This window comes from Triturus cristatus, chromosome 7, assembly GCF_964204655.1.
Source record: "Triturus cristatus chromosome 7, aTriCri1.1, whole genome shotgun sequence".
NCBI classification, from domain to species: Eukaryota; Metazoa; Chordata; class Amphibia; order Caudata; family Salamandridae; genus Triturus; species Triturus cristatus.
Genome location: NC_140590.1, coordinates 1,362,857,060 through 1,362,871,495, shown reverse-complemented (window position 1 = coordinate 1,362,871,495; position 14,436 = coordinate 1,362,857,060). Strand labels below are relative to the sequence as shown.

General features: G+C 48.6%; 1 protein-coding gene across 1 annotated transcript in view; it reads left to right on the top strand.

Moving 5' to 3' along the window:
• The window catches only part of UQCC1 (ubiquinol-cytochrome c reductase complex assembly factor 1), a 426,281-nt gene that overhangs the window by 392,163 nt on the left and 19,682 nt on the right, over positions 1-14,436 (top strand). Inside the window, exon 9 of the mRNA XM_085619075.1 lies at positions 3,011-3,124. Within this exon, the coding sequence (XP_085475201.1) occupies positions 3,011-3,124 (114 nt within the window). The remainder of the gene's footprint in view (positions 1-3,010; positions 3,125-14,436) is intronic.

Genomic DNA, 14,436 nt, shown 5'->3' with positions numbered 1-14,436 from the left:
GAATATTTAAAGTTTGCAAAAATCGACACTTAAAAGAAATTTCACAGAAAAACAGTCAATGATTTCCTATGGAAGAAAAATGAGTTACTGGTAAGTACGGTTGTGAATATTTTTCAGGGTCAGTACTGGGCACCAAGATCTAGCACTGGGATCTCTCCTAATAGCAGGTGAGTATTTTCGTTTTCGTTACTCTGCCGACTTTTGGTGAGTATTTTAAGTTTTAGAAACTCCACACTTAGAAGAAATTCTCAGAAGAAACCAGTCAATTTTACCCTATGGAGAAAATTGGGTTATCGGCTTTTGGGTAAGTACTCGACTGGCAGAGTTAAGGTTCTGGGCACAGACTCAGGGGTCTCCCAGGGTCAGGTAGGTACAGTTGTTACACCCTCAGCGGCACAGGGACAGCCGGGTGCAGAGTGAGTTAGGCCCAATATTATCCTATGGGTGGCAGGGGGGCCTTGGTTGGTGGCTGCTGACTAGCAGGCCACGAGGCTGTGGGAGCTGGGCTCCTGGCCACTTGCTCAGGGCAAATGGGGAAGTAGATAGGTGTAGAGGTTACACTCCCAGGGCCACTCGGGCGGCTGGGTGCAGGGTGCTTTTGAGTCTTGGGGCGCTCAATGGGTTTCAATGGGAAAGCTCCTGGTTGAAAAAAGGCTGCAAGCTCGGGGACGAAGATTCTTCAGGTGCCACCACCACTTCGAGAGGTAAGTTGGGTAGTTGGAGGATAGGTAGGTACCCAGGAGTTGGGCACAGGGGGCCGCAGGGCGCCGGGTGCAGGTGTGCCTTTTGGTGTCAGGAAATCTTACCCTCTGTTGATCGCGGTTGGAGGGTACCTGGTTCTGAGGCTGCAGGCATCGTCAGGAGCATCGAGGGAAGTCCTTGGGTGCCGGACTCGGTGTCACAGTCGCCGGGGGGTCGTCCTCGTGGTCTTTGTTCACTCCGGCACAGGCCAGGCTTGGCGGGTGCAGGGTTCGCGGTTCCGGGCTGATGCCAGGGATTAGAAGCTGATTTTAAGCAGAGCCTCTGCTTATAGGAGTCCCAGGTGCTTAGAGCCAAAAGGTAGCCAGGTCCTCCGGGGTTGGTGAGGTTGCTGGCCACAAGAGGTGCCGGATTGTAGCAGGAGCAGGGTCGAGGGTCGACAGGCCCGTAGGGCTGAGGCCAAAGCAGTTGATGTCTTCCTCTTCTTAGCAGCTGCAGGGCAGGTCTTCTTTTTTCTTGCTCTTCTTTGTATTTTGGAATCTGGAATCTGCGGAACGAAGGTTCAGGCTGCCCCTAAATACTAGATTTAGGGGCGTTACAGGTAGGGACCAATGGGTACACCCCCTATTCTGCCACTCTCCTGTGGGAGGGGGGCAGTAGCCTAGTCCTGATTGGGCAGGGCCTCCCATCTTCAAGATGGCAAGGGCCCGGAGATGTGCTTCACCTCGCCTCCCCCCCCCTGAGGGGTGGGGTTGGCAGGCTGGTATATCCCCTGTCCTTATTTGGGGTTTCCGGCCATGCTTCCCGCCAGAGTGGGGGCAGCAAGTGGCCTGGGGAAGCTCACAGAGGCTGCATGCCTTTGAAGCTTCCCCCTGTCCATCCTGGGGGAGGAGACCTAGCACCTCGCCCAGGATGTGCATTGTTGCAGGCCCAGAAGAGCGGATGGCTCTCTACCTAGGGGTCCAGCAACATGTCTGCTGTGTGGCAGCCTAGGCAGCCCCTCAGACCAGACGTGGATTGTAGGTTAGGTTTCAGGGGGCATCTCTAAGATGCCCTCTGGGGTGTTTTGTACATTAAATCCCACACTGGCATCAGTGTGGGTTTAATGTGCTGAGAAGTTTGATACCAAACTTCTCAGTCTTCAGTGTTGCCATTATGGTGCTGTGGAGTTCATGTTTGACGAGCTCTCAGCACCATGTACTCTTAAATGGCAGCACTGCACTTACAGTGCCCAGGAATGGACCTGGGTACTGTAGGGGCACAGGGCTCATGCTCCTGTACCCACACCACTGGCATAGGGCACCCAGCTAGAGGGGTGGCTGATGTATGCCAGGGCAGTGTAGGTGGTGGGCATGGCACACAGGGATGTGTGCCATGTCGACTCTCTGTTTTGTCTTGTACCCAGACACTCAGCCTGCAAGGGCAGTGTGTGTGTTAGGGTACAGGGCCTCTAAGGGTGGCACAATGAGTGCTGCAGCCCTTAGAGGCCTTCCCTGGTCACAAGGCCCTGGGTACCTAGGGTACCATTTACCAGGGGCTGACATGTGGCCAGGGTTTTTAGGAAAGGAACATAGGCCCTGGGCAGCTGATTGGCAGGAGTCCAGGGCACACTCAGTCAAAGCACATTCAGCAATTCAGCAACAGGTGGGGGCATACCATGCAAGAAAGATGGCACTTTCTCACAACTTTCTCTCCCTTTGCCCACCTAACTTTTGCAGCATTACCTCTTCATCTTACTGTAAAACAGGAGCTCTTGTTTCTTAGTGGCAGAAACCAACTGCTCCAGATAGGCCTTTTTTCAGCTTCCTAGCCGCGCCCCTATTTTGATGAACGGAGGTCCACTGACAGGGTACAATTTGGTTCTCAGGCCCACTGTTACTAGAATCTGTTCATCTAGGAGGATGAATAGGAGGAAACCCTGTCAGTCCCCTTTGGGATCAGCAAGTCAGAAGAAGAGGTGTTAGGGATGACTTTTATTCTGCCAGTCAAACTACACCCCTTCCTGATGGCTGATCTTCTCTAAGCGGCCAGTGGTTAACACCACTTTGTTCTTCCTGGGCTCAGAGGCAGTCTCTTGTCTTTTGAGCCAGGATGTTTAATTTTACAAGGCAATGATGTTTGTTCTAGTTGTGGAAGTGTGATGAGTGGCAGAACTAGTTTTACGCCACAATACTTTTACTCTAATGTTATAAAAATGAGATTTCACCATTAAATCATGTTTTGAAAATAATAATCTTTTCCCAAGTGAAGATGAAAAATACATATTTTCGGTTTTGAATACAGCTTTGAATATTTTATGCCTTTGCTTTAGGGGATACTGTCAGAAGACCGCGTTTTGGGTGCAGCACTTTGGCGACACCTTTTCAACAAGCAGTGTGAAGATCCAAGACAGTTGGAGCTCATGGTAGAATATGTGCGCAAGCAGGTAGGACCTGGTTATGGTTCTAAATTTTTTGTTGCTTTTTTGTTTTTTGTACACTTCAAGGACATTGCATCCAACACGATATGTAATGTGGAATAATGTTGGGGCTGAATTAATATTGAATGGGTTTATGAATGTAAATATTACTTAAGAGGTGCCCACGTTCCTTCCAATGCAAAATGTTACAACCATGTAATTTTTGTTCTGGATTCCTGAAAAGTCCAAGAAGTTTGATGATTATAGTGTTTTGGACATTATCCCACAGACGTATGCAAAGCGGAAATTCTACATTTGTTTCTTTGTCCCACAAGGGTGAGTCGATCTAAGATTTCTTGAAAGGAAGTGCTGCCACTCGCGAGCTAGCAAGCTGCTGATAAGATCAGAAAGGACGACCATTTGTGTTTTTGCCCTAGTCTCTTTTTAGGTCTCGCCTAGCGTTGCAGCGCATATGCGCTGCCTCGCCCTGCGAGGCTTCTTGTAAACGATTTTGTTTTAGAAGTGGAGTGTAGGCTCCGCCCCTTCTTTCTATTGGCTTGTCATCCTCCATGCTAAACGCCGGCTTCACATTGCAAGTGAGGCTTTTTAGTCCGTACTTGTTACCGCCCTGTCTCCTTTTGGCCGCGCCCACTCGGACTGGATCTTTTACTCGCAGCGTGACATGGTGTCTTTTAATTAGCCGCTAAGCACTTTTTTCTTGTTTATTTATATTTTCGCTGCGTCCACTTCAGGGACACCACGCTCTGTTTGTGTTGTTTTTTTTAACTTTAAAACTGAGTGCGGCGCTGCTTTACGGACACCGCGCTCGGTTTATTTCTATATTTCTTAACTTTAATACTGAGCACAGCGTCCGCTTCAAGGACACCGCCCTCAGTGTTAAAGTAAAAAAAAAAAACTAGCACTCAGTTTTAAACTTAAGCATTTGCAATGCAATCCAACCTATTGCATTGCAAATGCTTGTTTTTAGTATGCAGCACGGGTCAGTCTTGTGGCCTCGCTGACTTGTTTACATTGTGTATCTGGACTGATTCCAGTACCGATGGCGGGTCAGCTGGGAGAGTATGCCGGATTAAAGTACTTACCAACTTCTCTCCGTGCTCGGTTTTCATTATTGGTATTGAACGTTGGACTGTACTTTACTGTCAGCACCGGCATAACTTTTATTCTTTTTTAACACGTGCTCAGTACATCACAGATGAAAGCAAGGACAGCTTCAATTAAGGTACAGAAGGGGACGCATATACCGCTTATTATCACAGGCGCCCTCCTCCTGTAACAATCGACCCGTACCTAGTTCACATCTCGGGGGTTGGGGGGGAGAAGAAATGGGTGAACACGAGAGTAACGTGGTCCACTAATTTACGTTGTCGGTGAATCACTGCAGATGGCTCCGCCCGTGTGCACGCAAAGCTTTTCACAGACTAGCCCTCATCTCTGTTGTAATCCTTGCCCATGTCAGAGTTTACAATGTTTTCAACAGTGAGGTGAAGTCTGTGAGTCATTGTCTGCTGGTGGGCGAGATACACCCAGAGCGGTTCCCAATGCCTGTAGCTCTTGATGTCGGGGGTTGTAGAGTGGCCCATACTGCTAGGTCTCGTGACCAGGCTTTTATTCTAAGCCTGCGTGTGCCGCCCGAGTGCAGGACTATCCAGGCCAGCTCTGCTGTATAGCGCTCCTTTTCTTCCGACTTTTATTCATGTCGAGAGGCTGGTGACCACCTGGAGCGGCATTCGTTGTTCCTGCAGGATCGCATTGGAGGACAAGAGAGATGTGTCCTCCTATAGCTCTAAACTGGGAGGTGGTATTTCTCCGACAACTTGGATCTGATGGTAGAGCAACATTGGTGCTCCTCCCACTCCCGCTAAGTATATGAAAGTGTGTGCATGCTGCACTTGCATTGGGCTGTTCATTCATTCATTGGACTGGTAAGCTCTGCTAGATGCTCGTTGGGCAAGCTTCAGGAAAGAAGCAAGACATCTCTTCCTTGCCGAACTATATGTAAATACTCTTCAGCTTGCAATGTTTTGGGGACTCAACATCTGTGGTACACGCTCAAGTTGGGAGCATATCCTTGGGCGTTGCTACTTGTCTGTGATATGTAAACATAAGAACAAATCAATGGAATTTTCTACCTGTGATATGCGCACAGAGATATTGCATATCCTGAAATGCAGCACATTGCTGTGATATGCACACAAATTCCTCATTTTATTTATTGGAAGATCTTGGCTAAAGATTCTCTTGAGGTTGATGAACACTTATGGTTGCTATATTGTGACTGTCTTTTGGCCATTTATATGGGGGGCGGGGGGGGTTGTAATATTCCTTAACTATAACAAATGGGGGAAATGCTGTTTTATCCACCACCCTTTTTTTAAACAATGGGAAACATCTACGATCCAGGTGAAAAGAAAAATCCATCACATATATCCATCACATATAGGAAGGCTGTAGATGCCTCTTGGGACACATAAGACCATATTTCTTCATTGTCTGGGATGTAAGGGCCAAATGTTTTTTAGGACCTCATCCCAGATCATTCCCAAAGAAGCACAGGGTAGGGGATCCTGGCCAACTGCCAAACATGGCGGACGTGTACTAGGCGAGCTCCTAGCTCCAGTTCGTCACCATCTGACATCATCAACAGGGGAACGGGAGACTTTCCTGCCTAACCGGCGTCTGGGGCTGCTGCAATCTTTGCCCGACGCTGTTTGGGGTACCTGTAGCAGGAATTAGCAGCGGAAGTGGGCCAAGGCCACGTGGCTGGGGCCCTTGAGGGTCACGGTCCGAGAGAACAGCAATTAGGACGCCACCAGCCTCTCCATAGAGGTGAACCTGGACAGGTGAGAGCCCCACTCTGTTACCTGAGATATGGAACCCAGGCGCGGGATCTGTGGGCTTGGAGTGCCTAATATAGTTGTGCACCGCACTGAACATGCAGCCAGAAACCAGAGGCGTGCTAAGCACCAGGTGATCAGGGTCCTGACTAGGCTGGCACTGTGCGCTGCCCTGCCTGCTTCATGGCCTGACCGGTCGTGCTTTCCATTCGCCTCCCACTTCTACTGGGCTCCAGCCTTGTCACCCTCAGGCCTCCTTCCCCCTAGTTCTTACCCGAGGACTGGATTGCGCTGCTGGAGTGCTACCTTGCGTGTTACATGCCTCTCCTTGGGTTGTCCATTGTGGGGGGCCTGCTGCATTCAAGGGGTAGTCTGGCGGCCCGCTGCTAGAGACAGTGGGCCGCATCTCAAAATGCAGGTGCTAGTCATATGGCAGTGGCCACCCCATCTTCTCCTGCAAATGGGCAGGGTCAGTGCACCGAAGGACACCCCCAGAGCCCCTCTGGGGAGCCAGGATGGCACAGTGCTAGAAAGCTCCCTACCTGGCGTAATCGGTGGAAGAGATGACAATGGATAAACTTGACCAATTCTTGGCAGCCATTGTTGGCACCTTTTGGTATGTTTATGTGGTGTTAAATGTGTTTCATTGGCATTAGAAAGGTTGCGTGGCTTTCTATTTCATTTATTTATTTATGGCACAATCCGTTCCAAACCTAAAACAAGCATTTGCAATACAATAGGTCTCGCATTTACGCAAGTTTGAGCTATTGGCATTATAAATGACAATGCGTTTTATTTATGTTTTGGTTTTTAAAACATAAATAAAAGGAATTGTCATTTACAATGCCAATAGCTTAAACTCGTGTAAATGCGAGACATATTGCATTGCAAATGCTTGTTTGAAAATACTGCAATCATGTGGCAGCAGAAGGTGAATCTATAGTGTGTTTACTGACCCTTAAAAACGCAATGCCTTATTCTGTGTCCTTTGAGTTGTAGGCTGACCACAGTCCTTGGGCACAGATGAGTTCCCAGGAGAAAACCAATTTCAAACTCTTGTGTTAAACGAATGTAATAAAGGAGTACATATTTTTGTATTTTAAAATGGTCTTTATTATAATTTTTCATTACTACCATTACAAATATCCGAAGAGAACTTCATGATGTTGTAACACTTCACACACATTTAGACCTGCCTCTAGATGTGGGACAGTTCTAGTAGGTATGAAAGACGTTACCTTTATTTGAGTCGTAGACCAATGACAAGAAAAACAAAGGGGGGTGTGGCCAACCATCATGGCCGCGTGGACGTGATACTGCTCGGCTCCCGCATCAAAGACCGATCCTTAGCTTTCATCGGGACTTTCCACTCGCCAAAACCGTGGGAAGGAAGCATACAATGACTATTTAATACGCAGAGAATACTTTAAAGATCTAGCAGAGTCCAGGAGGTGCCCTTGCCATGAATCTGCGAGCGTGACGGAGCGCGGCCGCTTGCTCAACATGGCAGCCGGGCTCTTCTGCTGATGTGTCCTCAGAGCTGGGCTGTGCTATCAGCTACCGGCGAAGGTGCTAATGCGGAGCTCTCCCCCTGCTAAAGGGGCGCTGATCTAGCGATTCGCCAACTGAAGGTAAAGCACTCACTTTGGAGAGGACCGGTAGTGGACTCCGGTGGTGGTGATAAGATGGCAGCTGGTCAGGAGGGGAGAACCTGCGCAGCATGGCCTGTTGGTGCGGTTGCATGAGCCTCCCTGAGGCGATCACAAATGGTGCCCTGACTATCTACCAACACCGGTGGTGCGTCCGATACCACGGCACCTATAATCGCGGAGACCGCTACCCAGAGGTGAGGAGCAGCGCTACTTCCTTACTGCCCGAGACTCGTCCCTGAACTTTACAAGTTACTCACCTTCTGATCATTGGCGCGAAGCACTGAGTAGGCCCAACTGAGACAGGGCTGGAGGCTGAGGTAGGCATGTGAGAGAGAAGTCTTGTAAACTGATCTGCCTGACCCCATTGCCTGACTTTAAGATTGCGTCCCTCTCCCTCGTGCTGTGATAGTCGGGACTCATGAGGGCTATGCCGTAATCTGCGACCCTACAAAAGACAGTGCTTGGAGGCCCTGAAAGACGAGCTCAATAGCGGAACAGAAGCACCCTGTCCCGCGACGTACCTGGTATTTCACAAGCTCAGCGCACGCGACCAGGTGTGCGGAAACCACACGAGTGCCCTTACCTTGACAAAGCCCATATGCCTCCCAAAAAAGCGCAATCTATTGAGGTCTCCAATTTCTTTAGTACCCACAACACAAGGAAAGGGTCAGAAGCAGCGCACAAACGACGGAGGGTACTATGGCATTATCGCGAGATAAGCTCCTTGCCACGCTTAGAGACTTTAAACGTGAATTGCGCGACGACATCAACGCCTCTCTCGACGCCTTCAAATCCGATATGGCCTCTAAAATCTGTGACCTGCGCACTGATGTGGACTCGGTGGGAACCCACACTCTTGACTTGGAGGCGAAATGTCAGACTCTGGAAAACCGTGTTCAACTGCTAGAAGAAGGTGCAGAAGCCCTCACAGCGCAACTGAATTCCACGCTGCTCAAATGCAAAGATCTAGAGAATCGTTCCAGATGAGAAAACATCAGAGTGCGCAGCCTGGAGGAAGGACGAGAAGGGGCTGATCTGGAGCAGTTCATAGTTGGTCTTTTCACTAGCATAATAGGAGATGCCAGCCTGCCTATCCAGTTAGAACGTGTTCACAGAGTGGGCCCGGCACAGCAAGGGAAACATCAGCTGCCTTGAGACATCCTAACCAACTTTGCCTCCTTCAAGACAAAAGACCTGGTGCTAAGAAAGGCACGAGGACAAGAATCGATTAAATATCAAGGGGGGACATGCACGTTGTATCAAGATGTTGCTCAGGCCACACTAATGAGGCGACAACAGTTCCGCCTCGTCACCACCACTCATCGAGACAAGCAAATTTAGATACAGGTGGACCTACCTCTTCGCCCTCGCCTTTGCTTTCAACAACAAACATTACCATTTTACCGAGGTTGAAGGAGCCCCGACCCTACTTTGCCTCGACGGTGCTTCGACACAGACACACACTACCCCCTCAGAAAGCCCCAGGGCGCAGGGAGGAGGCACGGACACCAATGGCAACAGGACATTAGCGGTATCCCTCTAGAACAGCACCGGATTCCAAATTAACCCATCATATCTAATGGTGATAATATCTTCATTCACCAAGAGTGTGCAAACTTGAATAACACCCGCCAATGCAATGTTATTCCAAAAAATGGAATGGAAGTAAGAAACAACAGCACAAGGAGGCACGGACACCGATGGAGGATGGCACAAGGTTCCGGCTAGCGGCAAGAGGACCCCCTAACCACTCTTTGTAATGCGAGATCCAGAGATCACCGGGGGTACCTCGGCTTTGCGAGCAGAATGGACACTGACATCTAATCACTAGAAGAGGCCCTACGGGGCTCCCACTAGTCCCTATGATGGAATGGTGACAACCCTATAACTTTACAACAAAGGATGAGACTCTCTAGCAAGGGACACTCGCAGCAATCTGTGGACTGTTTGGTGCGGAAATGGTCCTGCCCCATAGGACTCTCGACAATGCAGACCCCGAGGTTTGCGATGACTTCTATTCAGGTTCTATTGTCTATTGTTTATGTTTTTTCCTTTTTAGGTGCTCTACCCAGGGGCGACTATACAGGGGTTGGGGGGGGACACGATGGGGGTGGAGGGGGGCTCTTATAACAGCCGGTCCAGCTTCTATTGAGGGGATGAGGGCTAAGTTCCTATCTTGGAATTTCAGGGGCCTCAACTCCCCTAACAAAAGACATAAATTCTGGAAATGCATCGAAGATCAGGGCCTGCTGATTGTGGCAATTCAGGAAACCCACATAAAACGGACAGAAGAAAACAGACTCAAGCACAGGCGCTATCCCCAGATTTACCAAGCCACCAGTACCAAAAAGCTAAATGGGGTCACCCTGATATTTCACTCGTCCGCCTACTTCATTCATGAGACTACACAGAAGGATAAGGAGAGTAGATTAGTCATGGTTAAGGGGTCACTGCTGGATAGTCCCTGCACTATTGCCTCTATATACGTGCCAAATACTGGGCAAGTTGACTTTCTTTCTTCCTTCCCAGATTCCCTAAAGGGCTTTGCAACGGGGGACCTAATTATCATGGGGGACTTTAACCTTGTTTGGGACCCTCAATTGGATTCCTCACACACCCACAGAACAGGAGGGGGTTTATTTCTCACATCACTTAAGCAAGCATTACAAAGATCGGGGCTCATAGATGTATGGCACCACCTTAACCCGAGCACAAGGGATTTCACCTTCTTTTCTGATGTCCACAAATTATACTCCCGTATTGACCATATTTTTATCAGTCAATCGCTCACTCACGCAGTCACGACCTCACTCATTCTTCCCATTGCTCTCTCCGACCATTCCTCTCTGACTTGCCTTTTGGACTGGCCGGCCCCACGCTCTAAACTGACAAGGTGGTATTTCCCAGAGTTCCTCTGCAGGGAACTCCTACACCGAGACGATCTTCGCAAAGCGATACGATATTTCTTTCTCCTTAATGACCCAGCCGACACTCCTTTAGCGAACAATTGGGACACGTTTAAAGCACACATCAGAGGTCATTGTATCTCCCTTGCCTCCTCCCTCAAAAGACTCCAAACCAGGGAACATGTGGATTTGGAGCAAGAGTTGGTGGAGCTGGAGGGGTAGCATAAGGCCGCTCCCTCAGCCCCATCTCTGCGGAAAGTTACAGCCCTCAAAGGGAAACTTAACGCAATATACACAAATAGAGTGGAGAAGACACTTTTGAGACTTTAGGCTATAGGTAACAAAGGGAAAGATAAGGTGGGCACCTTACTAGCCAAACAGCTGAGGATCAAGCAGGAAAAAGCTTTTGTAAAACAAATCATAGATGAACAGGGCACGACCCACGTCCAAGAAGAATAGAAAGCACAGATCTTCCGTAACTTCTACCAAAACTTATACCAAGCTGATACTCTTAGGGAATCTGAACAAAAACAATATCTAGCTGCCCTCAACCTACCCCAACCCCCGGCCTCCGCCAATGATAGCCTAGGGGGGAATATTACTCTGGAGGAGGTACAGGCTGCAATTGACTCCTTAAAACGTCACAAGGCCCCAGGGCCTGACGGCTTTACCGCTCAATTTTATTGCACCTTCTCGGCTGACTTAGGTTCACACCTCACTACACTGTTCAATGACATTGCAACCCGACAAGCAGTGACACCCTGCATGGGCGAAGCCCTGATTTCTATCATTCCGAAAACTGGGAAAGACCCACAGAAATGCTCATCATATCCTCCCATTGCCCTTCTTAACCTCGATGCCAAATTATGTTCCAAAATCCTGGCTACACGACTTGAGAAATTTCTCCCCGATCTTATCCACCCCGACCAGTCAGGGTTTATCAAAGGGCGACAGACTCACAACAATCTCAGACACATCTTTCATTTAATAGACAAATCCCAAAAGAAGAAGATCCCGGCCGCACTTTCATCGCTCGACGCGGAGAAAGTTTTTGATCGCGTTGATTGGAATTTTTGGGAGCTTTCTCTGCGCCGATTCGGTCTCTGTGACGCCTTTATCGGGATAGTTCATGCCAACTTTAGTGCCCTTAAGTCCCGGGTACTGGTGAATGGGGTGGCCTCAACATTTTTCAACTTGGCGAGAGGGACTAGACAGGGATGTCCCTTGTCTCTGCTCCTTTTCGATCTCAGCATTGAGCCTTTTGCTTCCCGAATTCGCGCTAACCATCACATTACGGGAATCTGCTTTGGACAGGATGACCATAAGATCGCTCTGTTCGCAGATGACATCCTTCTACCAGTCACCAATCCGACCTGCCATTAGTCGGGAACTTGAGCAATTTGAGGCTGTCTCCGGCTTTAAAGTGAATCTCTCTAAATCATCCATTTTAAATCTTACCCTACCCTTAGACACTCAAAAGACTCTGGAAGAGACATCTCCTTCCAATGGGCCCATAAGGACATTACCTATCTCGGAGTTCAAAGTACTCCCAACCTTATGGACCTCTACAAGGCCAACTTCCTACCCCTTCTTCGTCGACTACGGGCAGACTGCATAAAATGAAGCACAGCCTATATCTCATGGATCGGGAGGATGAACACAATTAAAAAGAACGTACTACCTCGCCTTCTTTACCTCTTTAAGGGTCTCCCTATCCAACCAGACAGGGCACACTTCCCCGAACTTAAAACCTTGCTACTTAAATTCGTGTGGCAAGGAAAATGCGCACGGCTTTCCTACCATTTACTAACGAGGCCATGGCTGAAAGGTGGCCTGGCCCTGCCAGACTTCCTGACCTATTATAGGACGGCCCAATTAAGAGTGCTGAGCGAATGGTCGCTACGAGAATCTGACAAATTATGGCTCCATACAGACAGACAGGTGACGGGGAGGATGATTTGGGACTTACCCTGGCAGGCTAAGGAGGACAGGTCTCCCAATGCTTACCTTAGTGTCCCTACCTCCACCCCTTCCACTCGTGGGATGCAGTAACCAAATCGCTCCCATTGACTACATTCCCATCCCCTTATACCCCCATACACTTCTCCAAGAACTTCCCCCCTGCACACCTAGAGGGGACCTTTGATTTATGGAGGGAGGGGGGATGCCTCATGATCTCTGTTCTCTTTCAAGGCACCATGATACGGTCCTTCCATGATTGTATGAACCAGTTTCGCCTTCCAATTACTGAACGCTACCACTATACACAACTAATACACTGGGTCCAGCAGTCACAGATACGCCAAGCTGCCACCAGAGACTATTCACCAATAGAGACATTTGTACAGACGAGCACCACGGGCAAAGGATGTATTTCCTTCCTATATAATCTACTCACACTATCTCCACAACGCACCCAACGCCATAGAGTCTTTTTGGGGAGATATGCTCCAGACACCGCCCTCGGATAAGCAATGGGAATCCCTATATAGGGACATAGTCAAATTCAATCAATCCATGCACCTCAGGGAAGCCCATTACAAAACGCTATATGACTGGTACCTTCACCCCCACAAACTACACTCTATTTTCCCAAGCACCTCCGATCGTTGTTGGCGGCGTTGTGGGTCACTGGGTGATTTTAAACATATCTGGTGGGACTGTCCGGTCATTAAAATCTTTTGGAAAGAAATTCTATCTCAAATTAAAATCATATTAGGCTATCCAATTGGTGACTCCATGGAACAAGTTCTACTAGGTCTCCGCGACCCACTGCTCAAATACCAAACACACGCTGATAGATCTATTTTGTGGGTATGCCTGGGGGGCCACGAAGATGGCATTAGCAGGAGCTTGGAAAAAACCTGAGGCCCCCTCTCTCTCCCAATGACATGCTCGACTGTGGAAGGCAATAGCAATGGAACGACTCACTGACATAGCAGAAGATTCCAGGAAGGGATTTAACTATATCTGGTCCCTCCTGGTTAGATACCTTTCAGAGTGCCTTTCCCTTTTTGCGTGTAGTCCTAAATTGAGGGCGCTTCACCTCTTTTTGATTTAGTTGGATCCTGCCCCTCCTCAAGACAGCAGCACTAATGATGTGGTCCTGAAGGCGACAATGGCCTGTTTGGATGATGGGGGGCCCTCGTCGGGGCTTGGCCTTCCCCCTCCTTTCCCCCCCTTCACAGCCCATACTGCCACAGCACTAACTTCTCTGGGTATCACCGTAGTTTGACTGTTCTTATTTCCCTTTTTTCCCGATTATTCTACTCTTATTTTCCTTTTGTTCTCGATCTATGTTCTACACTTAACTACAAGCCGGAGGCTGCTTGCAGCAGGCATCCAGCACGTTTGCACTGGAAGCGCATTATTCATCTCTCAAGGGCGTATACCTGTATTCGCTCTATATGTAGAACTGGGCCCGGCGACTCTAGGAGTTACCGGGCCTTTGGTTGTTCCCTCTTGATATATTGCGCCGATTCCTGAGATGCTATGGCGGGGAACGAGCTTACCAAGTTGATTAGAAACTGTGTTTCTAGCTACCTATAGCATGGTATTTGTACCCGTTGAATCTTTTGAAACGCATTGTGATTATTAAGCACTTTATGATAAATGTTTCAATAAACCCATTTTGACAACAAAAAAAACAAAGGGGAACAGCAAATAATAACCTTCGGAAACAAAAACCGAAACACTCACTCCTGTGCCACCCGAAAAGACATCAAACACCTGAAAGGAAAAGACAAATGGAAGAAAGGAAAAATCCATTATGGGTTTTGGGTGCCCTAAGAGGGCTATGTTAGCAGATGACTGGAGTAGACGGACAAAAAGAGTATAGAATGACTTAGCTAGTCAAATATTGCCAAAGAAGGAAATCATGCAGGCTGCACTCTAGGGCAGCTTATCGTCAGATTTGGAACTGA